General features: G+C 40.5%; 1 protein-coding gene across 2 annotated transcripts in view; it reads left to right on the plus strand.

Annotated features, from left to right (window-relative positions):
* The window catches only part of FBLN1 (fibulin 1), a 63,588-nt gene that overhangs the window by 15,045 nt on the left and 22,506 nt on the right, over nt 1-26,037 (plus strand). For both annotated transcript variants that reach the window (XM_063153941.1, XM_063153940.1), the window contains exons 3-14: nt 3,826-3,961; nt 7,008-7,179; nt 8,799-8,858; nt 10,559-10,660; nt 12,283-12,420; nt 14,526-14,663; nt 15,937-16,080; nt 16,875-17,003; nt 17,509-17,634; nt 18,836-18,955; nt 20,174-20,305; nt 21,344-21,467. In XM_063153941.1, coding sequence (XP_063010011.1) covers nt 3,826-3,961; nt 7,008-7,179; nt 8,799-8,858; nt 10,559-10,660; nt 12,283-12,420; nt 14,526-14,663; nt 15,937-16,080; nt 16,875-17,003; nt 17,509-17,634; nt 18,836-18,955; nt 20,174-20,305; nt 21,344-21,467 — 1,521 coding nt within the window. The remainder of the gene's footprint in view (nt 1-3,825; nt 3,962-7,007; nt 7,180-8,798; nt 8,859-10,558; nt 10,661-12,282; nt 12,421-14,525; nt 14,664-15,936; nt 16,081-16,874; nt 17,004-17,508; nt 17,635-18,835; nt 18,956-20,173; nt 20,306-21,343; nt 21,468-26,037) is intronic.

Genomic DNA, 26,037 nt, shown 5'->3' on the forward strand with positions numbered 1-26,037 from the left:
AAGTCTGCAATCTCTCACTGTGGTTTCTTGCCCCACACATGATTTTATCTCGCTGCATTATCTCTCTGGACAATGTCAGTGTTTATCTCTGTGTCTCTGTGGCTCAGTTAATACAAGTGTAGAATTTTAATGAGTAATATCTCTGGCTGTCATCACAGTGGGTCTTTTCCCATTCATTCATTTTCTTGTGGTGTGGTTAAACTCAAGGCAGCTGGAAAGAGCTGCCAGTTAATTTTGGAACTCAACCTGTCCAATAAGTCTTCTTCCTTTCTAAGTGAAGAGTTTTCCCTGCACAGAGCTCTTAGCAAGTGAACTTAATTCCCTTGCCAGAAACAGTCTGTCTCCATATGGTATTTGCATGCCTTTGACAATGTGTAGCCTTTCTGGAATTACACCAGGAATAGCATTATTTACTAGTGTTGCAAGAATGCACATTGAGGAATCCAAGGCTGGAAGACCTAGTTTGTTTTTGCAAAATCATTCTTTTTCATTTTGATATTTTGTCCAAGACCTTCCACTGTGCACATGAACAGCACTGACATAGCTTGAAGGAAGCAGAATGAGAGAGACAGAGGGTAATAACAGCAGATTGACAAAACATTGTTTTCAGAAAAAAAGTTAAAGTTTAATGTTTTTATGAAAAGAAGAGAAATTAAAAAAAGATTATTATGAAATCTGTGCTGGTTTAGTAATACATCCTCCACACAGGAGAATAATAAATGTGAAAATATTGTGGATGTAAGTGGGTGTGTAGATTTTAATTTGGAAATTAACTCCATGAAAATCAGCCAAGTTGGTTAAGTTTTAACAGAAAGTAAAAGTGAAAATATAAAACATGATTTCTTAACTTGATTTATAATCAAATTATCTAGTAGTGAAATAACTTTTAGATCAACATCTGAAACAATGAATAAGGATTTTTTTAAATGTCTTGGTGATTTTTGTTCACTAGTGAGTCATGAATAAAACTCCTCTTTTAGAGATGCATGATTTTACCTGAAACATCCTGAATGAACATCACTTATGAGGCCTCATGCTCCTAAAAGTTCAATATTAAGTGTTATACAATATCTGCCATATTGTGAGTACCTGCTTATTTTCTGAAAAATTTTACTGCTCTCTTTTAACTGAAAAGAATAAGGCAGATAAAGAAAAAACATCTCTTGTCTTTTTAAAGTATTAGTCCTAATTAAAAAAAACCAGATTCATAGAAAGGTGGCTACTTTACTTTATTTTTAGGGACCAATATTTTAATGGTCTCCAGACTACTAATGGTACACCTGAAGGTATAACACCAAGAGACAAGTCTAAATATTCTGTTGGCTCCTTCCCCTTGCTGGGGAGCAGAAAGGGAGCAGGTTTTAGCTGAGTCTGTCATCCAGAGAGACACCTGTGACCATCTTTCAAGGATTTCCGCCTCTGTTTCTGCCACACTGGTGTTTGAAGTCTCCAGCAATATTTGCTACCAGTGCAACTGGGCTGTAGGATTTGGGCAATGAAGTGTGATTTTATTGTTGTTGTGGTTCTCAGAATGAACAAATGGTATTTTAATCTAGCATCCAGTTGATGTTTAATTCCTTATTACAGTTGGGGTGGACCACATGACTTATGAATACAGCTGTGGGAAACATTTTAACAAACTTTCTTGTTTTGGTTGAAATTGCCTGTTTTTCAGAGATTTCAAAGAGTTGGCTGGTGTTTGGAAAAAACAAAGCCACACCAGGAATCAAACAGACCTACTGAAAGACTGCTGTTGTTTGTTTATTTGTTTGCTTGTCTGTGGCTGACATATCTAGCTCCTCAAGAGAATCTGAAGGGGTAAAGAGGCTGGAAAGTCTCTGCTCCCACACTCTTGGGCTTGGAGTTCAGTTTTTAGAGGCTTCCAAAGTCCTGAAAGTCAGACCACCCCAGAGCTGGGCAGGGAATGGAAATTCTGCTTCAGAGGGAATCTCAGCAACAAAAAAGCTACATATTCTTCCAAACTGGAACTAAATCAGATATCAAAAACTTCAAATATCCTGCCAAATAAAGTTACTGTCCTGGGCTTAACTTCTTGCTATGATTTTAGAGTCCGTTTTTGAATAGTTTGTTCATGAATTTATCCTGGCTTCTAGTTCCTATGCATTGAAATATCATGGCTGTTTTTGTCCAAGTGGGAACTGCACAGTCAGACCATTACTAATGATGGAACTGTATAATTCTAGAGTGGCTTGGATTGTAAGTGATCCATGCACAATCCAATAAATAGGAATTGGGAACTTCAGGAATGTATCTGGACAAGCTGGCCTCACCCACAAGCACAGAGATCCATGATCTGAGCCCAGTACTCACATGTCCCCTGCTTTTGCCTGGCCTTAGAGCAGAGGGAGTCACTGGGAGCTGAAAGGTCATTCCATGGTCCTGGAGGGCAGGAAAGCTCCTCCAGAGGGGATGCATGGTAAGCCATTTATCTCAGGTGATGGTGGGAAAAGCCTGTAGTTCAGTAGTTCCACTAACCCACTCCTCTTCCTGATATTATCAAATTTTTTGGCAGTGGAACAGGGGATTTTCAGGAGTACAGGATATTTTTTCTGTTTCCCAGTGTCTGTAACAGAAAGTAGTGGTGGAAGAGCTTTATCCACAAAACTACGCAGCAAAGCAGAGTTACACATAAAGGCAGAGTGGAGAGTATTCCTGGCCTTTGTATTCATGTGACAGCAGCAATCAGACTGCAGGACTTTAAAGCCTCCTCATGCAGATTGTTTTCCCCTGCAGGAACAAGTTTCCAGTTTTTTCACTGGCATTGAGATAAAATAGAGTGATTTAATGAGCAGTGTAACAAAACTAAGTTTCCTGCACAATTTTATTCTGTCTCCTTTCCACATCTCCCTGCCCTGTAATACTTTTCATTCCCTTGTCTTTCTTTTCCCCTTGCTTGCAATACACTCTGCAGTTTCTCAGTGTGACTTCCCTTGATTTCTTCATTTCTCTCCATGATCTCCAGGTGTCCCACAGAACAATGCTCTCATCTTCCTTCCTCATGCCATACCTGTTGAATTGGGGCAGGGCTAGACTGGGATTGCAGGTTTTCACAAGATTCAGGGCCTGACTTCTTGTCATATTCACAGTCTCTGAAAAATCCCTTTGCCCAGGATTTTTCTCCTGGAAGTTGAGAAGCCTCAGAGAAAAAGGAAAACAATAATTATCTGATTTGCTTCTCCTCTGATTTGCTCCTTTGGAATGTGTTTGGAGATTGTTTATCCAACAGGTGACTGTTTCATTGGACTTCTGGTGCGAGTTGTTTTCACTCTTTGGCCAGTCTGTGTCGGGGCTCTGGAAGGAGTCACGAGTTTTCATTACTATCTTTTTAGCATTCTGGAAGTATCCCTTCTGTATTCTTTAGTATAGGACAGTTTAGTATTCTTTAATATATTGTAGTGTCATAAAATAATAAATTAGCCCTCTGAGAACATGGAGTCAGATTCATCATTCCTTCCTGCCACGAGGGACCCTCCAAATGCAATAACTTCTCCCTTCCATCCACCAGCCACCAGCTGTCACAAACATGCCAGAATGCAGCCCCGAGTTCCTTGAGTCCTGAGGCAGGTGTGGTTGAAGTTTAAAAACGGTGCTAGGACAGACTGCAAGGTAGATCAGCAGTGAAACTGTATTAACCATGTCACACAGACAATCTGCCTCCTCCCAGAGAATATCTTTATGTTTAACATTGCTCCCACAGAAACCTCTTTCCACATAGATAGTATAAGTACTAATTCTCAAATGTTGCATCATGTGCTCCTGCCCCATATGTGACATTTTTCTCCCCTTTCCTCCCTGCTGCTGCAGCATGACCCAGGTGCAGTGCTGCCGCAGCCAGCTGGAGAAGCAGTCCTGCTCTGACGGGGTTGAATTTGCCAACGCGCGTGAGGAATGTGACTCCCATATTGCCAAAAACTCCACGTGTGAGGCCGAATACTTCAAGGTGAGGCATCAGAGATCTTGGGTTTTGTGTGATTGAAATGGCTCCTAAGGTATTAAAAAGTCTTTTTTCCCTTTGTGCCTGTTGAAGAAGTTGAGATTTGTCAGTTCTGCTTTTCAAGGTTGTTTATTTTCTCTTATCTATTACATTCCTTCTCTGACCTGCTGAGATCTGTCCAGCACGTTGGGTTGTGGCACAGTGACTGCCCTTGGGGTGATGTTAGCTTTTTATACTAAGAACTATGTGTACTTTATTTACAATAATTTTCCAATGCCTATCACTTATGTTAGACAGTCTGTCTCTAAACCAATCAAACAGTGGCACCATCACAGCAGAAGATGAAGGACAAGAAGAAGAAGGAGAAAGACAGGCCATGCCCATATTCCTCCACCTTGATTCTTGAACCCCCATTCCAAAACCCCAAAATTCTACTTTTTCACCCTGTGACAAATTAACTATCATTCTACTCAAACTCTTGTGGCTTGTAAATCTTCACACAAAGTTGGTATTTTTTTCCATTACTAAAATCAAATGCACAGGTGTTTTTGACTCTGTGCCAAGATCTCTGAACCCCCTGCCAAGGTCTTGAATCACCCAGGGCACTCAGAGGAGTGTCCTGGGTCCTGACACAGAGATACTCCTGTTTGTCTCCAAGAAGTGGAATTAGGTTATTTAGGGTTGGCCTGAAGGTTATTTGACTCGCACATGAATGTTTTTTTCCCACCTGCACCTCATGTCTCTGTTAAAGTTGTTTGCATTGTCCTTCTCTTTGAGAAGTTTAGCTCTTTAAGAGTTCTGGAAAATTCCTCTGAATTATGAGTGGGGTTTTGGTTAGCATCTAAGGGATTTCAGCAAGGGAGAGACCTCTTGTGGACAGATACCAAAAGCAGAGTTACTACAGGATTCACACCAAAAGTGCCAACTTCAATCCGAACATAAATAATAAGAAATATTGTAGAAGTATTGTAAACCTTACATAATCAAAAGACCTTATTAATCTAAAGAACTTCAAGTGCTTTCTAGTCACACCAAAAATTAGATCTTCAAATTTCTCACATGTAACTTTACTCCTTTGTTCCTTTCTGTGAGAAGACAGCCAAGGGATCATAGGAATTCGGGTAGGACACAGCTGACCACTGTTTACTCAAACATGGGGAGCCAGGCATGGCTGGGAAGCTCCATGGGATTTTGCTAATACCAGAGGGGAAAAAGTTTGATATTATTATTAGGGTGACTGAAGAAGCAGAGGCCTACAGGCAGTGAAACGGTAGAATAACAACTTGATTTTTAGTTTGTACCATCCATGAAAGCAGTGATGGTTCAAGCTAACAAATAAATGGTCATCATAATTTGCTCTCAGGCAACTGGCAGCCTTTGGAAAATGGCTGCAAACACCTCAAGGACTCAATTGATATGAAGGTTAGATTGCTTCCAGCAGCTTCTCACAGGAGCCACCTCTGTGCCCCCCTCACTACCAAAAGCCATGCAAAACCAATCAAGATAACACTTGACACTTTCCATCTCTGTATAATTTTAGCTGAGGTATAGAAACATAAATTATTCTCATTATCAAGATGTTAAATCAAGATATATCATGCACAGTTAGAATAAATATGGGTTGGAACAAATGGTTCAGGGCACACAATTATGTTAATTGAAGATGCAGTCTCTTACAGATATTGCAAGATTTAGCAAATTCTGTACTTGAAGTTTCACACAAGCTGTAGACAGAGGCTTTTCAAGTGGTGGCTCAGGCTGAAAGAAATAAGGAACTTAGGGCTGTTCAACAGTTCAAAAAAGGGCAAAATTAGTGATCACTCTTCAAAAAAATTCCAGAGAAACTCTGCAACTCCCAATATGAAGATCCTGTGACAAGATAAAGTAGTGGACTGAGTCTTGCAGCAGAAGCCAGTGAGGGTACCAGAATTATATAATGTCAGAATTTGTCAAAGCATCAGCCTATTCAATAACTAAATAAGATTTGGTAATAAAAAATATGCAGGTGTAAGTCAAGTAATGAATCTTTAGCTCACTTTCATGTTTTGTCTTCTAATTTATGGTTGGGAAATTTGAATATTGTCAAAATTTTCGTCACATATTTAAGAACTTTGAGAAGGATGCCTCAGGGAATTGCTTGATGTATTAGAATAAATATTGTGAAATGTTTCAATCATCGAGGGTTTATTTCTAAAGTCATCCAAAAAAGCCAGGAAAGATGGAATTATCCCAGACATAATAGGATGAAACTGGAGCATCTGCCACTGGATGGAAGATGGTAAAAAAAAATGGGTAGTAGCAACCATCTCACCAAACAAGAGTAAATAAGGGAAAAAATGCATCCTAGAGACTGGGAGGGCACGGAAACAACACCCCAGGAGAGAGGAGTTCCAGCCCTGCAGCACAGAAGAGTTTCTGTTGTGCATTCAATGGCTTCACACAAAATGGAAAACTTGCATACTTCAGGATGCTGTTACTGTCTTGACTTCACGCTGCTCTGAGTTTTAAAAGTGCCTTTCAGTTCAGTGCAGGGAGAGAAGCATGTAATTCCTTACAAGGGAAAACTTAGAACATCTCAAAGTAATGCAAAGCATTTCATGGTCGCCTTCTTTTTTAGCAGGTGTGGTGCTTAAAGCACCAAAATACAGAAATGTAGTTGAAAGTTTGGTTATTTTATGTTTCATCTGTTCTGTGTAATGGTGCAGGCAGTTTTCTTCAAGCAAAATAGAGTCTGGAAGACAAATCTAATAAAAAAAAGCCTTAATGTGCTTTCATATGACAGAAGCAATTGTCAGACATCAGTTCCAGAGAGCCAAACACTTTTGTTGCTTTCTGACAGCAAGGAAGAAAACTGAATAAATCAGCAGCATCTTCTCAATTTAAAATAAAGGAAGCCTCCTCAGGATTAACTTGTCCTGTCCTTGCTTCTGTGCTGTTCTTGAGGAGTTTGTAGAAAATTTTCCATCAGTGCCAAGGTGAGATAACCACTGACATCATTATCAAAGCTCACATTGCTTTGACTTTGTTAATATTTTCATTTTCTTTTTAACAGACATGCTGTTACTGTTGTTTGCTGGGGAAGGCTGCCCAAGTTCAAGGACAGAGCTGTGAGCCCAACCCAAAGATGGGATATCAGTGTGGAATTGTCTTCAGAACCTGCTGTGGAAAAGGCCAAGAAGGCATTGATCTGTCCATCAGTGATTATCCTCCCAAAAAGGAGCCAGGTATTTTATTGCGCACTTTAAAGACATTGATCTGTCCATCAGTGATTATCCTCCCAAAAAGGAGCCAGGTATTTTATTGCGCACTTTAAAGACATTGATCTGTCCATCAGTGATTATCCTCCCAAAAAGGAGCCAGGTATTTTATTGCATACTTTAAAGACATTGATCTGTCCATCAGTGATTATCCTCCCAAAAAGGAGCCAGGTATTTTATTGCATACCTAAAAGAGTGAGACATAAAATGATACAGGGTGCAAGGAGTGTTTTCACTTTAAATTATTTCTGTTGGAATTCCTCTAATGTGACATCTCATCTGAGTAATTTATTGATGCATGTTTTGGAACTCATTTTTTTGGGCTAGTGATAGCTGAAAGGCTGCTGTTAAAAATAAGAGGCAGAAAGAGGTCACTCAGTTTCTGGTGTCAACTTAAATGTATGAGAGCTTATTTTGGCAACTAATGGTCTTACCTTGGAAGCTGAATAAAAGCTATTAATTTTACTGGCATTTTGCCCACTGAAAAAATGTTTAATTAAAATGAAAATCAACAAACAATTCTTAGAATTGTGTTGGGAAGCTAGAGGGCCTTTGCCAGCTCAGCAGAATGCAAACGTTGCCATTGTGTGAGAGGCAAATGCTCACAAACCAGGGGTATTTGAAATGCCTGGAGTGCCTGGGACAACTGAGATCTCCAGGAAGTGTGGAAACTCTTTCTTTTATTACCAAAAAAGAAGGGTACCTAGATGGCAGCAGCTCCTGACACCCTTTTCCAAAACTAGTCCACAGAGCTGAAGAGGATGAATAAGTACAAGACTGACCCTTATAGACTTTCATTTGTTTGGGGCTTTTGGGATTGTGTTTTTGCACACTACCAACCTACCTTTGCCCCTGTGTTCAAAGCTGTGGGATTGGAGAAAGTCCATTAGCTGGTTCTTTGGGGATGCAGTGAGTTCAAGATATCTTTGGCCCTTGTATGTCCTCACGTGGAGAGAATGGACTCTTGGAATATGTATGTGTGGCAGGAATACCACAGATCAAAACTCTTCAATAAGTATATATTTATATATTTATATTTATATATTTATATTTATATATATGTATATATATGTGTGTATATATATATAAAAAGTAGAAGTATATACGTATATTTGAAAGAATGCTCTAAGATGTGCCCAAAAACTTAGGTGTGGAGTTCTTTTTGAAATGAAATCCAAATAAATAGCTGAGGTTAATCTGATTCTCATTAAATCTCTGAGTACCCCAAGCTACTACAAAGTCAGTGGAAGCCAAGCATGCCCCAACAATGTGCCTTATGGAAATGAGGTTAAGCTCTGGTTAAATGCCTGGCATTAAGAACCTGTGTTTGAAAATATCAGTCCACATGTAATCTATGATCACATGTGACTTTCATATTGAATCACTCAGATGAAAAGTGCCCCATGGCCATGAGCATTTGAATGTCAAATTTAAGTAAGAAATAGCTGTAAAATATGTAAATAAAGCTTTTAAATTTTGTTCTGGTTTGTCTAAAACCCTGGTGTGAGTTCCATCCCAAGCACACAGTGTTTTACAATGAGAAGAAAAGTGCCTTCTCCTCTAATGCCTATCTCTCCTCTTTTTAGTTGACATTTCAAAGGAGGAGCTGGACCAAGAAGATCCTTATCTGCATGATGGCTGCAGAGGTGAGTCCTGCTGGCCAGCTCTGCTGTGATTCCTTTCTGTAAAGTGAAGCCAAATTAGATCTAGCCAAAGCCCTTTGCCTAGGATGGTTATGGGTAAAAATAAAACATGAGGAAGAGCTTTTCCAAGGAGTAATGGGCCATTATGTGATGCCTAAATAGTGCCCAAATATAAGGGAGGCATTGTCTCTCACAGTGCAGTCCACCTTATCCAACTGAAGCTGAGACAATACATTTAACTTCTACTTAACCTCTTGTGGGTAATACCTCAGAAGTGCCACCCTTTAACCTGTGGAGTACTTTGGATTTTTCAGAATGTGGTGATCCTATATTAAATATGTGCATATTTTATTATTCTCCTGGTGTTTGAATATCAGGGTGTTTAAATATGAAATTAAACTTGTTTATATTTGAGATGCATCACCTGAAGAAAAGGAAGACAAAAGAGGCTGTTCTGATTATTCATGCTGCTCTGCCTCCTTGGAAATGTGCATTTGGAATATTGCTGTGCTAAATATTCTGATTTATTGCTTGTCACTTATGATTTACATGTCTATAAACCAAAACCAGCAGTGATTCACTGTTTTCTGCCAGCATTTCAGAGCTCAGAAATGTATTTAGGATAAAATCAATTTAATAGGCTTATATTCCAGTTGAAAAATTATTTACTGTGCTCCACGTTCTACAGCTGTTACATTCTGGAGAGGGTGGGAATATCTACCAGGTCATTAGTGAGCCAGAGTCATCAGTGCCTCTCCTCCTTGTCTCCAGTTGCTAATTAGAGGAGATGACATAGAAATATGTGTTACATATTTTCCTAGCATTATTTCTTCATGTAATCAGTTGTTGTATTTCTCAGTTAATCAGCTGCCTGCAGGAGATGGATTGGTCTTGCTAATTGCCAATTGGTGGTTCTGTCTACAGTATATTTTCTGATAAACTTGGCATGCCAAAACTTCTAATTTCCTGAACTTTAACAGGGGAAACTTAAATTTCCTAGCAAATAGAACTTCCAGCAATTTGTTTTGGAGCACCTTCATATAACATGGGGAAATTAATTCTGTACTTCTAACACTCCTACTACAGGTTTTACTGTGTCAGGATGGAGCTCACAGTATTAGCACAAATTCAGAGAGCAGAGGATCTTGATCTCAACTGCAAAACTATGGTTCCACCTAATTTTCAGTGATGCATTAATGGCCCTGTCCTCATTAGAAATTGTTGTACTTAAAAAACTATTTATAATAACATATTATAGCTGCAATTTCTCACATGGATTCTGCCTATCTCACACCTTTTGTTTAATGCCTATCCAGCCATTCTAAAAAACAGGATATGGGTTCTATTTGTACTAAGAATATCTGCAGCTTTACAACAAATATTTGTTGTTGGAAATATATAAGCTTTTCTCTAATTTTAGATTATGAAACATTTTTATATTAATTTCTATTTTAACAAGGTCAGCAAAGGTTTTCTTAATGATGAGCCAAATTTTGTGTAAATTCTCTGTAGTATTCCCTTTCTGTTTGTCACAATAATCCTTCTTTCATTAATTTTTAGAGCTTTCAGTGCTTAGCCCTTTCTTTTGTATATGTGTATTAACTTATTTTCTAAATAAATCAAGTATCCTGTAAATTAGTGGTTTGTTTCAGTTCCTGTGAAGAGCCTCTTAATTACATGAGGCCTTTTAACATGTTCATTAGGTGGTGGTCCCTGCTCCCAGCAGTGCAGAGACACAGGATCCAGTTATGTCTGCTCCTGCTTTGTTGGATATCAGCTTCAACCAGATGGTATCACCTGTGAAGGTAAAAGAAATAAAGCCATTGGTTTGATTGTAAACATTCTTGTTTTAAAAGAGCAAGAACAAATACAAAAATACCCAGAGAGAAGAGAGCAGAATATGCTTATGTCAGCTGGGGAAAGAGATGAAGTCATAAAATGTTGATTTGAATGGAGTGTTGAAATGAGAATTGTGGGGAAATTAAGTTAAGAAAAGGGCCAGTGGAAAAGGTGGAGAATTTAGAATGGAGAAGAGGCAGAGTTTGATTTTGTTGTTTTGAATAAAACCAAAACAGAATTCGTATTCTCTCTTGTAAAAGTGGATTGTTATTGATAAGGCAGACAAAATAAATAGAGTAGGATTCTTTAGCTTGTTAAGGACACAACTGACAGAAAGGATTAATGTTCTGGACTCCATGAACAGCATGGCAACTGTCAAGGGAGGATTGTTGGTTTCTCCCAGAAGAAGAACTGATTTTTCCTGCACCCCTAAGCGTGGTCAGGCTCTGCCCAGGCTCCCCAGGGAATGCCAGAGCTCCAGGAGGGCTTGGCCAAGGCTCTCAGGGATGCACAGGGGGGATTGTTGGGGGGTCTGTGCAGGGATGGTTGGGGTGTCTGTGCAGGGCCAGGAGCTGGATTTAATGATCCCTGTGGGTGCCTTCCAAGTCAGCATATTCTGATCTGTGGCATCAAATGAGATGGGCTGGGATCGAGGTTGCCTTTGACTCCAGGCATGAGCAATGTGGCATTTGGTTCTGAGCTAGTGAGCCCAGGCTCCCTGTTGCTGAGGGATGTGAGCCCTTCCAGGGCACAGCTCACCTTGCCCATCCTGCATAGCTGTTCAAGGGCGACAAGTGTTTCAGATGAAGAGTGCCTTTTTCTGTCAGTGACTGGAAATGTAATCTTAAGTACCTCAGATAGAAACTTCAGAATATAAAATAAATCTTGGTGATTGGTCAGATTAACACTAACCTAGTTGGACATGGGAAAAGGAAGAGCTTTTACATTTAATACACATGGATGTCAGATTTTCTTACGCATTCAAAGTTAAAATGAAAAAGAATTTCACGAAGGAAATGTCTATCAGTAGCTGTGAAGTAGAAAGTCACAACTTGGCTCAGAGAGTCCCTCAACTATATGTTGGTGGGATGCAGAGCAAGGTGAGGATTTCTGAAAGTTTGCCTCTTTCATAAAGTCGCTATAATCTGACCATGAAATCACTGAGGTTGGAAAAGACCCTAAAGATCATTGAGTCCAACATAAACCAAACACTGCCAACAGCAGACCGTGTTTACACATCCTGGCTGTAACAACTTCAGACATATCCAGAGACATCATTGCTAGACACAGTTAGATGATGTTGAGTCTCTGCTCTCTCTCAGTTAAACTTCCTCTTCTTAAGTACAGTGTATCAGCAAGTCCTGGTTCCAACAGGATCCCAATGTCTTTGCTGGATGATGTCCTGGTGACAGCAGTGTAGCAGGATGTGGATGTGAGGCCAAATCCCCACCTTTGAGTTCAGATGCTCAGAGGAATGCCTGGTTGGAGGTGTGCTCATAGCGAGCCTTCCACCGGGTCTTTTCCCAGGGACATCATGCTTCTTATTTGCTCTCTCTTATTTATTTTTAAATAATTTTGCCTGTTGTAGATATTAATGAATGTATCACTGGGACACACAACTGTGGGATTGGCCAGACCTGTGTCAACACTTTGGGATCCTTCCGCTGCCAGCGCGACACGAGCTGCGGCACTGGCTACGAGCTCACGGATGACAGTCGTTGCAAAGGTATGTCCTGTGCACAGAAACCAGCATCTTCCAGGCTTAAATTAAAAACTAAGCACATCATTGTGTCATGCTCTTTGGCTTTTGGTAAATAAACACGTAACTGAGGCACACGAACTTCAAGGACGGCAGTTTTCCCAGCAAATAACCAGATCATGCAGTTGGGGGCTGCTGCAAAGATTTCCAGCAGAGATAACTGCATTTCACACTGGCTGTTTGTGTTGCATGTTAGGAGCTGCTCTGGGGACTAAACCGGGTGATTAGCAAGGCCAGAACTCACAATACACACAATACCCTGGAGGTTGTTTCTGGCTAGCTCCAGTCTGGTCTGTGGGATTGATGGCTCATTTGTGAGTGGAGTACCTCATGGAGCATATCTGATGGTTTGGATGCACCTGAATGAATCAAGTTTGCACAATCTGGAGTGTGAAACAAAGTGTGGCAAGTGGAGCAACCAGGTGATTCAGTTTGAAAATATGAGGGTAGATGCATCTTTAGAAAAAGAAAGCAAGCTTTTATCCTCAGGAGGTTACAAAGGGATTCATTTCTTAATCCCAGCATTCCTAGGGATTTAAAAACATAAAGGGGTTAAAACCACTGTTCTTGAGTAGCTGTGTTTGAACACAAAGGTAACAGTCCTCCTTACTAAAAAAGTTAGTTGTTTCAAGTTCCGTCTAGCTTAAAGAATGCTCTTATGTGCATCTGTAACTTCAACTGGTGTGCTGCCTTTATAGAGATATAAATTAGCAGCAAACTCTGGTTGATGTGGAATTGGTTTTCACCATGTCTGCTCCCCCTAAGCTTAGACTGCTTTATAAATAAACTAATTTCTTTCCACTGAGTAAATTAACTCAACCAAAATTCTAGGTAAGGTTTTACTGTAGGAATTGATCAGTGATGAATAATAAATAGATTGAATAAAAAAAGCTGACGAACAAACTCCAGTGCCAAACCTGCAGAACATCACATAATGTTTTTGAAAGTATCATGGTGTAACTGTGATCCCTTTAAAGTTACACTTCCACTGATTTGAATAATATCAGATTTAGGTCAACAAATAGCTTACTGGCAAGGATTAACATATTTTTCTGTTGGAAAAAAAGGAGCACAGATAGTAAATTATACCCACAACTAAGGCTAGAAAGTTCTTATCTGGGTAAGATATGCTAATAATGTTAATTATTAATGCTATGTGAAGTGATAAAAATAGTCATGTATGGTTTTTAAATGCCAAGTAACATGACTGAGCTGTGCTACATGTAGAACCCTGCTAAACCCACTTCATTATTAATTCAAATGGTCTCCACATGCATTTTTTAAGTCCCACAAAGCTCTGGGGCTACTGTTGTATCAACATGAATGAGAAAGATGAGTTATCCTTTTGCTGGAGATTTTCTATATTTTAATAGCTTTAGGAGATTTAATCCCATTGCCAGTTGGCAAATATTACATTTTAGTTGCTTTATGTGGACAGGACTACATTCCTAAGTGAAGCCTCATTTGCTGTTATCTCCTTTATCTGCTTTACATGAACAATAATTTATTCAGAAATATTTATTGTCTATTCTGAACTGGAGTAGAATATTAAAGTAATCAGAAGTAATATTTATGTGCATTTTAAAGCATGGTAATGCAGGGATTTCAAGCCTTAATATGGAAGGGAATCGAGGTCAATTAATTCACTTATGAAAGAAATTGACAATATCTGCATTGGATCTAAGGCTAAAATTAAATTTGCAGTTGGCTTATTAAATCTTCCTGACTTCAAATCCCAGCACACTGCTGAATCAAGGCTGAATGTGATGCTTTAGGTAATCTATAATAATTTTGAATCATTTAGTTGTAAGAACTAAACTTGCAAAGCATGATATGCACAGACACCCCCCTATATATAAAATTAATAGTAAAATTGTAAAAAATTCTTAACCTATCTGGTTTTATTGAGATATTTTTTGAGGTAATAAGTCAGATTGATCCTGGATCACAGGATTCCAGGAAGGTACACTGAGGATTAATCTATGTGATGATTTTAATTATGTCATATTTTTGAAATGCAATGAAGGAACCCGTCTAATTCCTGCTAACAATTTTTTTTTGTGACGTACCAGATATTGACGAGTGTGAGACTGGTACTCATAACTGCCCCCCCGATTTTATCTGTCAGAATACTCCAGGATCTTTCCGCTGCCGCCCCAAGCTGCAGTGCATGAGTGGGTTTATACAGGATGCACTGGGCAACTGTATTGGTAAGGCTTGCTCTTGTCTTGGGGAATGCTCAAATGCTGCTGGGAGAAAAGTTGTACTTTGTTGGGTAGGTGGTTAGCTGCTTAAGTCTTTGGGTGTTTTATCTGAAGCAAAATGTGTAAAAAAATTGTCATATATTTTTTCTAACTCTATCCAAAAGGTTTTAGCCAAAGGTTTGTGTAGAAATCTCTAAGTATGGCATTCTCTGGAACACCCTTTGATATCAGTCTGCTTGGTTTTACAGGCTTGTAGGTCTTTCCAGACCTGTCCCATGTTAAAGCCCATCTTATTGTGTATGAGAAGATGGGACAGGTATAACATACTGTGGAGAGGAGTTTCACTTTAAAGACTGATGACAATCTTGTCAGGCCAATGCCTTGTTTCCAAGACTCCCCAAAACCAGAGTTATACCCTTTGTATAAATCCATTAAAATTACTGGTTTCCAGCAGACTTTATATGGATCTGTCTAATGTGATCTACAAATCTATCAGTTACTCCCTTGAGTATTATTTTCAAGTCTCAACTCAACTTTTAATTCCCCCATTGGCATAGCAAGCCTTGGACTTGTGGAACTGGCCGAGCAGCAGCTGCTGCCAAGTTGCACTCATTATCAGCCCCTTGCTCTCCTGTAGAGTTGAAATCTGACACTGGAAACAGACTGAAAACAAAACTGCAGCCTTTAAAATGAGGGGGGCCAGTGCCTGTGCACAGCAAGCCCTTTGCAAGCACACGCCTGCCACAGGTAGTGCCAGCTCCGTGGCAGATTTTGATTAACTTGCTGTCATGAACATCAGTAAAGACACATAAAATGCATTTGCTCAAAACATTTAGGCAGTTTCACAGCCTAAGTTTATGCACTGGGAATCAAATGCTACTCTGTGTGGAGTTAAGGGGATTTTGTTGCTGGATTTGTGACTCTGATCATCATGTAGAAGCTAAGAGGTCCATCAGAACACATAGGCTGAAGCAGAACTGGTTAAGCTGGTGAACTGAACTGTTGATCAGTATGTTTAGGAGAGACTTTTAAAGGCTTTGAAACAAATACCAGTTCTATACCAAATTTCCACTGTTTTTCAGTGGTTTCTATGGCTTTTATACCTCCCCAGTTTTCACTCTGGAAGCTTTGTATCAGTGGAGCTAAAATGTCATGAACAGTTGTCTTCTCCCACAGGCAGAACTTTTCTCTATGAAGTTCTCATTATGTACATAATGGGAGCATCTTGCCTTAAACCTGTTGGGACCAGAAAGAGTTACACTGACTTGTGCTCTTGCAGATATCAATGAGTGCCTGAGCACCAACATGCCGTGCCCAGCTGGGCAGATCTGTATTAACACTGATGGCTCCTTCACCTGCCAGAGAATCTCACCCAGCTGTGGCCGAGGTTACCACCTCAATGAAGATGGAACAAGATGTGTAGGTGAGTGGCAGCTGGGAAGAAAAAGCAGTTCTAAGAAAATAACTCAGATAAATAATTTATGTTTACCAGTTTCTTGCGCTTTGTCCAGGTTTTTGTCATTCCCACTGTCAATTCTTGATACTGTTCTTTCCCTCATGGCAGTCCCAGCAAGTGGAGAATGTCAAGCATCCACCCTCTGTCCTTCATAAAACTCAGGAAATCCTGCATTTTGAGGAGTAATTGTTATCAACCCCATAAATGGCATTGGCTGTGACTGCATCAATGGAACAATGATGTGTGGTCCCAAATCTCCTTATTACAGAGAAATAACTCAAGGTTGACTTAACACCCCACAGAAGCCATTCAAGTAACACTGAAGAACATAGATTTGGCTGGCTTGTAACTGAGATGGTTTTAGTAAAGACAGGCATTTTTGTATGCGTTCTCAATTTCTGTGAGTGGCTTATCAAAGCTCTACTTATGACTCTGGATCTCAGACATCTTAGACTAAATGAAAATATGATTCACAAATATGAATATGCATAATAAAACAATTTTGCACCTGAATTCCTCCAAAGATTGCCTGATTACTTCATTGTTTTCATCCCAAGTCCATCAACATTAAGGACACCTTAGAGCTAACCTGCTTTGGTAGGAATAGCTTGGATTTGTGACTCTGATCTTGTAAAAGCTGAGAGCACGATAACACCTTGTTTTCTGTTCCAAAACACTTTATAACCACCAGAGGACTAAAAAAATATGTTAACAAGTTCTTCTCTCAGCCTGCATAGTTAGAAGTGTACTTTTTGTTGTAGATGTGGACGAGTGCTCATCCTCCAACCAGCCCTGTGGAGAAGGGCACGTCTGTATCAATGCCCCAGGCAATTATCGCTGTGAGTGCAAAGCTGGCTACAGCTTTGATGTCATCAGCAGGACCTGCATTGGTAAGTTGCACCATCAACCTAAATACCTGCAGCCATAGCACTTACAAAATGATCCTGTGTAAAGAATGCTACTGCTCTGTGCATAGCCTCTGTTATCAGAATGCAGAATTGACTGCTATGTTATTTGGCTGGCTCTAAAACCATATTAAAGAACTGCTGGTACTTCAAAGGAAGCTGTATTAGTATTGTCAACATGTTATCTGCTGTCCTGTTAAAAGGTAAGGTTGTGAGAGTATGTGTAATTGTTTTCTGTAATATTTTTATCAGCACCTACAGCAAAAGATTCCTTTGGAAGATCAAAGCAACTTTCTCCTGTATAGATCTAATCCAATTATACTCTGGTGTGCTTCTAAATGAGCATTTTGAGGGCATCTTCTCTCTTTAGTATGAAATTTAAATCTGGAAAACAACAATCAAGCTTTTATAATCGCATTCTTGTCCAGGCTGGTGTTGCAGTGGGGCAGCCCATCCATCCACAGAGCTCTCTGTGTGTTTGTCATTGCAGATATCAACGAATGCAGGCGCTACCCAGGCCGCCTCTGTGCTCACAAGTGTGAGAATACTCCTGGCTCCTACTACTGCACTTGTACCATGGGCTTCAAGCTTTCAGCTGATGGCAGATCCTGTGAAGGTAGGGCTGTCAGTTATGGAATGTGAGAAACAGCTCTGTCACCCTGATTTTTAAGTTTTTTCTAAGCCTTCTGATGTTTACATTCTTGTAACGAACTTTCTCACGCACTTTATGTAAATAACTTATTGTTTTGTGTCCTTTTATGGAGGAGGAGAAATTTGATGGACTGTTGGTTTGTCCAGTGTCATTGGAGAGGTGGCACTTTCACCCTCCAATCCACTGTCACTTTTGGAAATCTATAAATGTTGGAGTCAGAAATTAAAAACTCTCTTTTAACCTTGGAAGAGCTGCGTGTGCGCATCGTGTTATTTTGTGTCCTATAGTGACACAGCTCATTGCTCTTTTAGCTGTTTTTTAAATTTTTAATAGCTGTTTTTTAAATTTTTAAATTTTACTTTTACTTTTTTACTTTTTATTTTTTTATTTGTTGGTTTTTTTTTTTTTATATTTTACCTTGCAAGACTGCACTGGAATGGCATGAGAAATCATCACAGTGCAGAATCTCTGATTACATGAATGCTGCTGTGCTTAGTTGAGGCCACTATAGCCCACAGCTTGAATATATCACCCTTAGAGTGCATCATTTGGCAGGACAGGATGACAGCCTCAAGCTGCACCAGGGAAGGTTCAGGTTGGACATCAGGAAGAATTTCTTCCCTGAAAGGGTGGTGAGACATTGGAAGGGACTTGTCAGGGAGGTGGTGGAGTCCCCTGCTGTAGATGTTCAAGGAACAGCTGGACCTGGCACTCAGTGCTCTGGTCTGGGTGGCAAGATGGAGCTTAGTCACAGGTTGGACTCGATGGTCTTGGAGGTATTTTCCAGCCTGATAGGTTCTGTGATTCTGTGATGCAGAGGTCCATGGGTCTGCTTTTGCTGCACTTTGAAGGGAGATTCAACTCCATCAGGTTCAAAACCTGTCTTGCTGATATCCCGACACAAAAACATAAGTGTTGGCCTAAGGACTCCCTCCCAGTCTCACACCTTGAAGTACAGGAGGAAATTATAGCACAGTAAAAATTAACCTATACTGCCTCTTAAGAGTAGCACACTGAGAGCCCCTTATTTCCAAGTTACTCAGTGACGTGTGCCATCCTTTTTCAATTAAAAAAATTACATTCCAAAATTTTATCCAATTCCAGTACTAGGAGTGGTGAACATTGCAAGAAATTTGTGATTCAGGTATATAACTCTGCCTTTCAGATTTGAATGAGTGTGAGAGCAACCCCTGTAGCCAAGAGTGTGCCAATGTGTACGGCTCCTACCAGTGCTATTGCCGCCGGGGCTTCCAGCTCAGCGACATCGATGGCATTTCCTGTGAAGGTGAGCCCTGTGGTGCTCCTTCCTTATTCTTGCTGCAACAAACATAAGCAATTCCATGTAATTTTTTCATTTTAACATTTGAGTCTCTTCAGTATTTTCTTTATTTTATAACTGTATTTAATGAAGGTCTCCTGCCCATGCCCTTTTCTAGAGGCATCTCTTTGTATGTGTGGTGTCATTTTTGCTGTTCACACTGAATTGTAGCTTGGCACACTTTTATAACTTGACAGAGATTTGTCTTCTTCCTGAGGAGTTACCAGAATTTCTAGTGTTGAGCAAGTGGAGATACGAGCATATTTATGTGTTACATATGTCATACATGATATTACTTGGTAATATTTGATATATCCTCTTTTTGTGGCTGGTTCTGATCTAACGTATTCTCAAATACAAGGAAGATTGTCACAGACATCTTTTATGAAAAATCCTTTCCTTAGGAATTTTCCTCCTGAGAAGCTGAGAGGCCTGAGGAACAAAATGTAAACATTGATTATCTGCTGCTGGGGAATGCAATAGGTGGATCTTTGATTGGTCTCATGTGCTTGTTTCTAATTAATGGCCAATCACAGTCAGCTGGCTCGGACTCTCTGTCCGAGCCACAAGCCTTTGTTATCATTCTTTCTTTTTCTCTTCTTAGCTAGCCTTCTGATGAAATCCTTTCTTCTATTCTTTTAGTATAGTTTTAATATAAATATATCATAAAATAATAAATCGGCCTTCTGAAACATGGAATCAGATCCTCATCTCTTCCCTCATCCTTGAACCCCTGTGAACACGGTCACAGATGTGGGTGTGACCTCATGGACAAGATACTGAGCTTGGACTTAGGTCTCCAGGACTTAGTAAACAGTGAGGCCTTGGGCAGAATACCTAATGTTGATTTCCTTTTGTAAAAACAAGGATAAAACTATTCTTCTCCCTCCCTTTTATAAAGCACTACAATACATGTCACTGTAAAGTGCTGGCTCTCATCCATTACTTTGTCTCTTGGGCTCTCATATAGCTTTTCATTTTCTCCAGAGTTCCATTTATTCCTGAAAGTCTTTGCTATTTAGATGTTGTTGTCTAGAGCCACACATATCTGATGATCTTCTTCATTGCCCAGAAATTAGAATCATTAAGTTGTATTTGAAGGTCATAGCAGGAGCACTGTCCATGTGCACTGGGCTGAGTGTCATGAACACATAGAAAATTAGTGGTGTATTTTTTTCCTTGCAGATATTGATGAATGTGCTTTGCCCACTGGAGGACACATCTGTTCCTTTAGATGTGTCAATATTCCTGGGAGTTTTCAATGTACTTGTCCCTCCACTGGCTACAGGCTGGCGCCCAATGCACGCAACTGCCAAGGTGGGTTCAACAACTGCAGGGAGACCTCAAGCATTGTGGAATTCTGACAAGTTATAGCAGTTTTTGTATTTGAAAAAATGCCTTTCCTATGACATGATATGTAATTCAGCTCAACATAAGCTCAACATTTGAAGAAATCAGGTTTTTTTGTAATAAATATACAGGAAATTTCAGTTACAAAGTAATTCAGTAGAGACTACTTTTAAAAATATTAATAAAAATTCTTACAGTGAAAATTCCAATGCTGTGAGTTGGTTTAGCCATTAAAAGGAAATATCCTGCTGTAAACACGTCAGCAAATATTTAGGTCTTGTCCACTTAGTGGCACTGCTGCTCTTCCTTTTCTTCTTCTTGCTGGTTGGTTGGGTTACTGTTCTTCTTTTTTGTTCTTCTGTCCTCCCCTTGCAATCCTGCAGTAATGTTTAATTGCGCCCCATGTTCTGCAGTACCTGAAAGGATACTGGTTGCATCTTGAGTGCTGTGTCCAGTTCTGGCCCCTCAGTTTGGGAAGGACATTGAGATGTTTGAGTGCATCCAGAGGGAGCAGTAAGGCTGCAGAGGGGCTGGGAACACAAACCCTGTGAGGAACCACTGAGGGAGCTGGGGGTGTTTAGCCTGGAGAAAAGGAGACTCAGGGGTGCCCTTATCACTCTCCACAACTCCTGAAAGGTGGCTGCAGTCAGGTGGGGTTGGGCTCTTTCTCCAGGCAGCACTGACAGAGCCATAGGACACAGTTTCAGTCTGCATCAAGGGAAATACAGGTTGGATATTAGGAAAAGTTTTTCACAGAAAGAGTGATAAAGTTGTGGAACGGTCTGCCCAGAGAGGTGGTGGAGTCACCATCCCTGGGTGTGTTTAAGAAAGGACTGGATGTGGCACTGGGTGCCAGGGTTTAGCTGAGGTGTCAGGGAATGGGTTGGACTCAATGATCTTGAAGGTCTCTTCCAACCTTGTGATTCTGTGATTCTGTCATTGTCTGGCACCTGCAAGGAGGGGAGAAGCCTGTGTTTAACCCACACCCCTGTTTCCCTTTGGCAGATATCGATGAGTGTGTTGCAGAAAGCCACAACTGCTCTTTCAACGAGACCTGCTTCAACATCCAGGGCGGCTTCCGCTGCCTGTCCTTGGAATGCCCCGAGAATTACCGCAAGTCAGGCGACACGTAAGTACCTTCTTTCCAAGGTGGCACCATCTCCTCAGTGCCATGCCACTGCTGGCTGAGCACAGAGCAGTTTCTAGCAAATATGAACTGTGTTGGCAGGCCTACCACACAAGTCTGGTTTCTTTCCTCATGCTCATCTTTCTAAGAAAAAAGATACTCCCTTAAGAAATGCCATTAGTTAGTGGTTTGCACCATAATAATCTCCAGAGCCACAAGCAGATACTTTGTCTGGTTCCCTTGCAAGGCAGCCTGATAGGAGGGCTACATTTGACTTTGAAATCCTTGGCTTTTATTTCAGAATCACCCACAGTCTTTCCTTACCTTCACACTTCAGCTAAAGGCTTCTTTTTTAGCTCCCTCTCTGAATTCTCCCCTGTACCGTTGCAAAGCATTGCAAGAATGTCTTATTTTTGGTACCATTTAATTGAATCCTAGAATATTAAGGGGTTAGAATGGACCTTAAAAATCATCTAGTCCCAACCCTCTCTGCCATGTACAGGTGAGACATGTCCCACTAGACCAGTTTGCTCAAGGCCATACCCAAACTGGCCTGGGTTGGGGCATCCACCTCAATGGCCAACCTGTTCCAGTAAAAAAATTCTTACAATAAAAAAACCTAAAATTCTCACAATAAAAATTTTTTCCTAATACCATACATAAATCTCCCCTCTTTCAATTTGCATCCAATTTTCTGTATTAAAAACCTGGGAATCCTAGCAAGGGTGGTATATTAGCTGCAGCTCATAATTTTGTCTCTAACCTAGCTCAGTGCATCTAACCTAGTCTGTGCATTCTGGTGTAGAAAATAGGAGACAGCTCTGGGAGGAGAGGCAGCTGGCAGCTCTTTTATACCCATCAAATAGAGCCAGCTGAGAGGAGGAGTTGTTGCAAACTCTCAGTTGTGCAGCTAGAGTTTATGGCTGGTCAAAGTGATGCTTTTCCTCCTGCCCTGTGGCTTTCTGGCCACCCTTCCAAAGGCTGCTTCATGGTCCCTTTGTGTGCCCTGTACTCAGGTAAGTGTGAGCTCCACCAGCCAGGGAGGAAAAGTGACAAATCCCATTTGTTATCAGCCCATTGTTGCTTTTCCCAGTCAGTGTTGGTATGGGCACCATCTGTCAGACAGACCTGAGTGCTCTGTGCCTCCTCTGCGGAATGAAGCCAGCACTGATCTCCATCTCAGGGATTTTGTGGGGATCAGTTAGTTTGCATTCAAGCCTTAGTCTTTGAAATGTCATACAAGTGGCACAGCAGATGTGTTTGATCAGAATGCTGGAGAGGAAGTTCATGGTGTAAACCCAGCTATTTATAAAATATGCTTGTGTTCTGGGAAGGGTAATAGGAATTAAATTTTAAATTAAATTTGTCGTATCAGTGACTAAGCAGCGCCTCATGATGCAGATGTTCTTTTTATTTGTAAGTCTGTGGGTTCATTGGTATCCTAATTTTAAAAAAAGTGGGAAAAGTGCATTGTGCAATGGGCCACTAGGCAGAATTAGCAGATTTCTTCTCTTACAGATATTCCGCCATTGCAGAGTTCAGCTTATAAAATACACATCATACACACATTCCATTTCATTTTCTCTCTGTGTTTGACTTCATTGGCTATTTGGGCTACATGGCATCTTCTGGGAAAGCAGTAGGGTGTCTGAATGTTTTTCTGTGTCTAGGTTGTTGCTCTGTAATGGCTTTCTCTGTCTAACTCAGACCTACTCATAGGGCGAGATCCTTCTGATTTGCTCAGGCTATAATCAGGCTGAGTCAGACACAAATCCTGCAGCTGCTCAGTGAAATTCCAATTATTTTAATTCCTTAAGTCATCATCTTGTTGGATTTATTAGGTTTTCCCCTCTCAACAGCTACAGATAGTTACTAAATGCATTGCTGGAAAGATGTTTGCATAAAGCAAAGAGAATGTGAGTTCATTGTTGTCACTGGTGAAGAGCAGTGGGTTCCTCAGGTGCTCTCACACTCAGAGGATATCAATGTTACACCAGTGTGCAGGAATCAGGATTTATGGGTGGGATTACCTGGTGCTCACTGGGAGCAGTTCATAAGACAGCTCTTTAGCACCCTTTTTGTATCCAAACTATTTACATCTCCTTAACTGAGTCAGTTTTGCATTTGTACCCCAGCAGGGCTGATAGCCAGCATATCTTTGTTATGTTCTGCATGATAACAACATTAAATTGCTTTTTCACCCAGGCTCTAAAATCAAAGTAGTTGGCTTCTTATCACACCTAGTATAGATAGCATTTTTCCTCTCCTTTTTATTCAAAACAAATTCCAGTTTCACCAACTTGGCACATCATAAGAAACACAACTTATTTTTCCATTCCCATCCAGCTGGCACCTCAGGAAATTTTTTACACTGTTCCCCATTATTTTCTTTGGAAAAGCTATAATTTAATAGGCCTCAATCCTGTAAATTCATGTTTCCTTATTCTTATTTTTCCTTAAAATCCTTATGCACAGGCAGCAGCACTCAGTGACCCAGAAGTTTCTTTACCCAGTACCTGTAAAGCAGAGGTTTTTGCATGGTGGCTGTTGCAGTGGCAATTGCCATCAGGTGAAGCAGGAAAGATAACACTCTGTGTTATCTTCCCCAAATACAGCAAAATCCCTGGCTTGATCTAAATGGTAACAATTTTATTGAAGGCTTTATCTCTTTTACTTAAATTCTGCTTTTTGTTTTTCATCGATCTGTCTATAGGCTTGGGATTTTTCCCAGGATAGATTAAGATCTGCTGCTCCTCATAATAGAACTTAACTTGCTGCACTGCCTTGCCAAACAGTTTTTGTTTTCAAATTTCATAACAATTAACTTCTCTTTATATGGCATTGAAGTCTAACATTTGTAATATTTAAGCCAAGAAAAATAGTAGAAAAGATAAAGAAGCGTTTATGGCAGCATGTCAGATGTGTGCTGCATTGAGCCAAATGGAGAACTATTTCTATTTTCTAGACGTGTCTGTGCATATTATTAAGGTTGCCTGGTGCTTATCATTATTAGGACATGTTTTAACTCCTTAAAATTTTGCCAAAATATAACCAATGGCTGAAATTTTACATGCCAGGTGTCTGACCCAGGCTCGAGTTTTGGCAAATTTCAGCCAGAGCAGCTCACCCATTTCCAAGAACAAGTGTAGAGAGGAACACACTGGCTTGTGTGTTTTAAAGACATTTTGGTGATTTATTTTTTAAATTTATTTTAACAGTTTGCTGTCATGTTATGGAGCAGAAATCTGAAATTTGCTATGAAATTGCTTTTGCACCAAAATCCTCTGAAACCTTTAAAATTACAAACTTTGTAAAGCCTGTAAAATAGCATTCAGCCTTTTTTAGGAAATCAAGACCTTGATGAGTAAACTTAATCCACTCCTCTATGCCAAAATAGGCTCAGATATACCTGGAATCTTTCTGAGAGTTCTTTTGCTTCAAGTCCTTGAAGGATAAGGATTTCATAGCAATCTATCTGTCTTTGTGTTTGGCTATCTCCCTCACTGCAATTTAATTCTTCCTATCAATACAGAGGTCTTTTTCTCCATCAGCAAAGAGTTCTCTTCTGATTTAGTGGTCCTGAGCTTCCTATTACTCTTCAAAGCAGTCTGAGACATGCAGATCCAGCTGCACAGGCTGTCTGAGCCTGCTGTCCCATAAAGCCACAGGAGAGGAGCCCAGTCTGTGCTGGGCCAGGTGTGCCTGCCTGGACAGCCCCAAATTCACAGATAAGTGAGATGTTTCTAGCATGGGTGAGAGAGGAGCCAGCTTGGGAAGAAAAAAATGAGAAAAAACTGAAAACTTGGAGATAAGGAGGTTGAATGTAGGGGGGGGGGAGGGATCTGAAGGTCTGTCAGGGTGAGGAGAATGAGTCTGGGAGATGCCTAAGGGGTAGCAGGGAAAATGGGGTAAAACTACAAAGGAGGCAACCACAGGTCCTTATGGCCCAAGGGTAGCTGATTCCAGGGAACTGATGACAGGACAAGAGGACGTGGGGAAGAATTTCTTCTCTGAAATGGTGGTCAGGCATTGGAAGGGGCTGCCCAGGGAGGTTGTGGAGTCCCCATTCCTGAAGGTTTCCAAGGAATACCTGGATGTGGCACTCAGTGCTCTGGTCTGGGTGACAAGGCTCTGGCTGGACTCGATGGTCTTGAAGGAATTTTCTGTCCTATTCCAGATTTGGATGGGGACCATCAAAGGAAGTAATAATTTGGGATGGCCACACAAAGGTCCTGAGGGAAAGGATCTGTGCTTTGGGTCTAGGGCTGTGAGGTGGAAACTGAGAAAGCTGTGTCAGCCAGGAGAGAATGGAGCAGGAGGAGGATTGGCACTGGCTGAGTAGGCACTCCTGATGCCAAATATTTGGGTGAGGAGCAAGGGCCATAGGCTAGGAAAGGGGATAGGAAGAAGAAACAAGATAAGGAAGGACAGATGAAGGGGACAAGAATAGGATGTAAAGGCTCAGTGCTGAGGAAAAAGAGAATATAGTTCTGTCTCCTTACACCTTGAAATGTCCTAGAGACTTTCTATCTCCAGAGCAACATGCGGAACACTTGTCCATCCTCATTACCAC

This window comes from Melospiza melodia, chromosome 4 (genome assembly GCF_035770615.1).
Source record: "Melospiza melodia melodia isolate bMelMel2 chromosome 4, bMelMel2.pri, whole genome shotgun sequence".
NCBI classification, from domain to species: Eukaryota; Metazoa; Chordata; class Aves; order Passeriformes; family Passerellidae; genus Melospiza; species Melospiza melodia.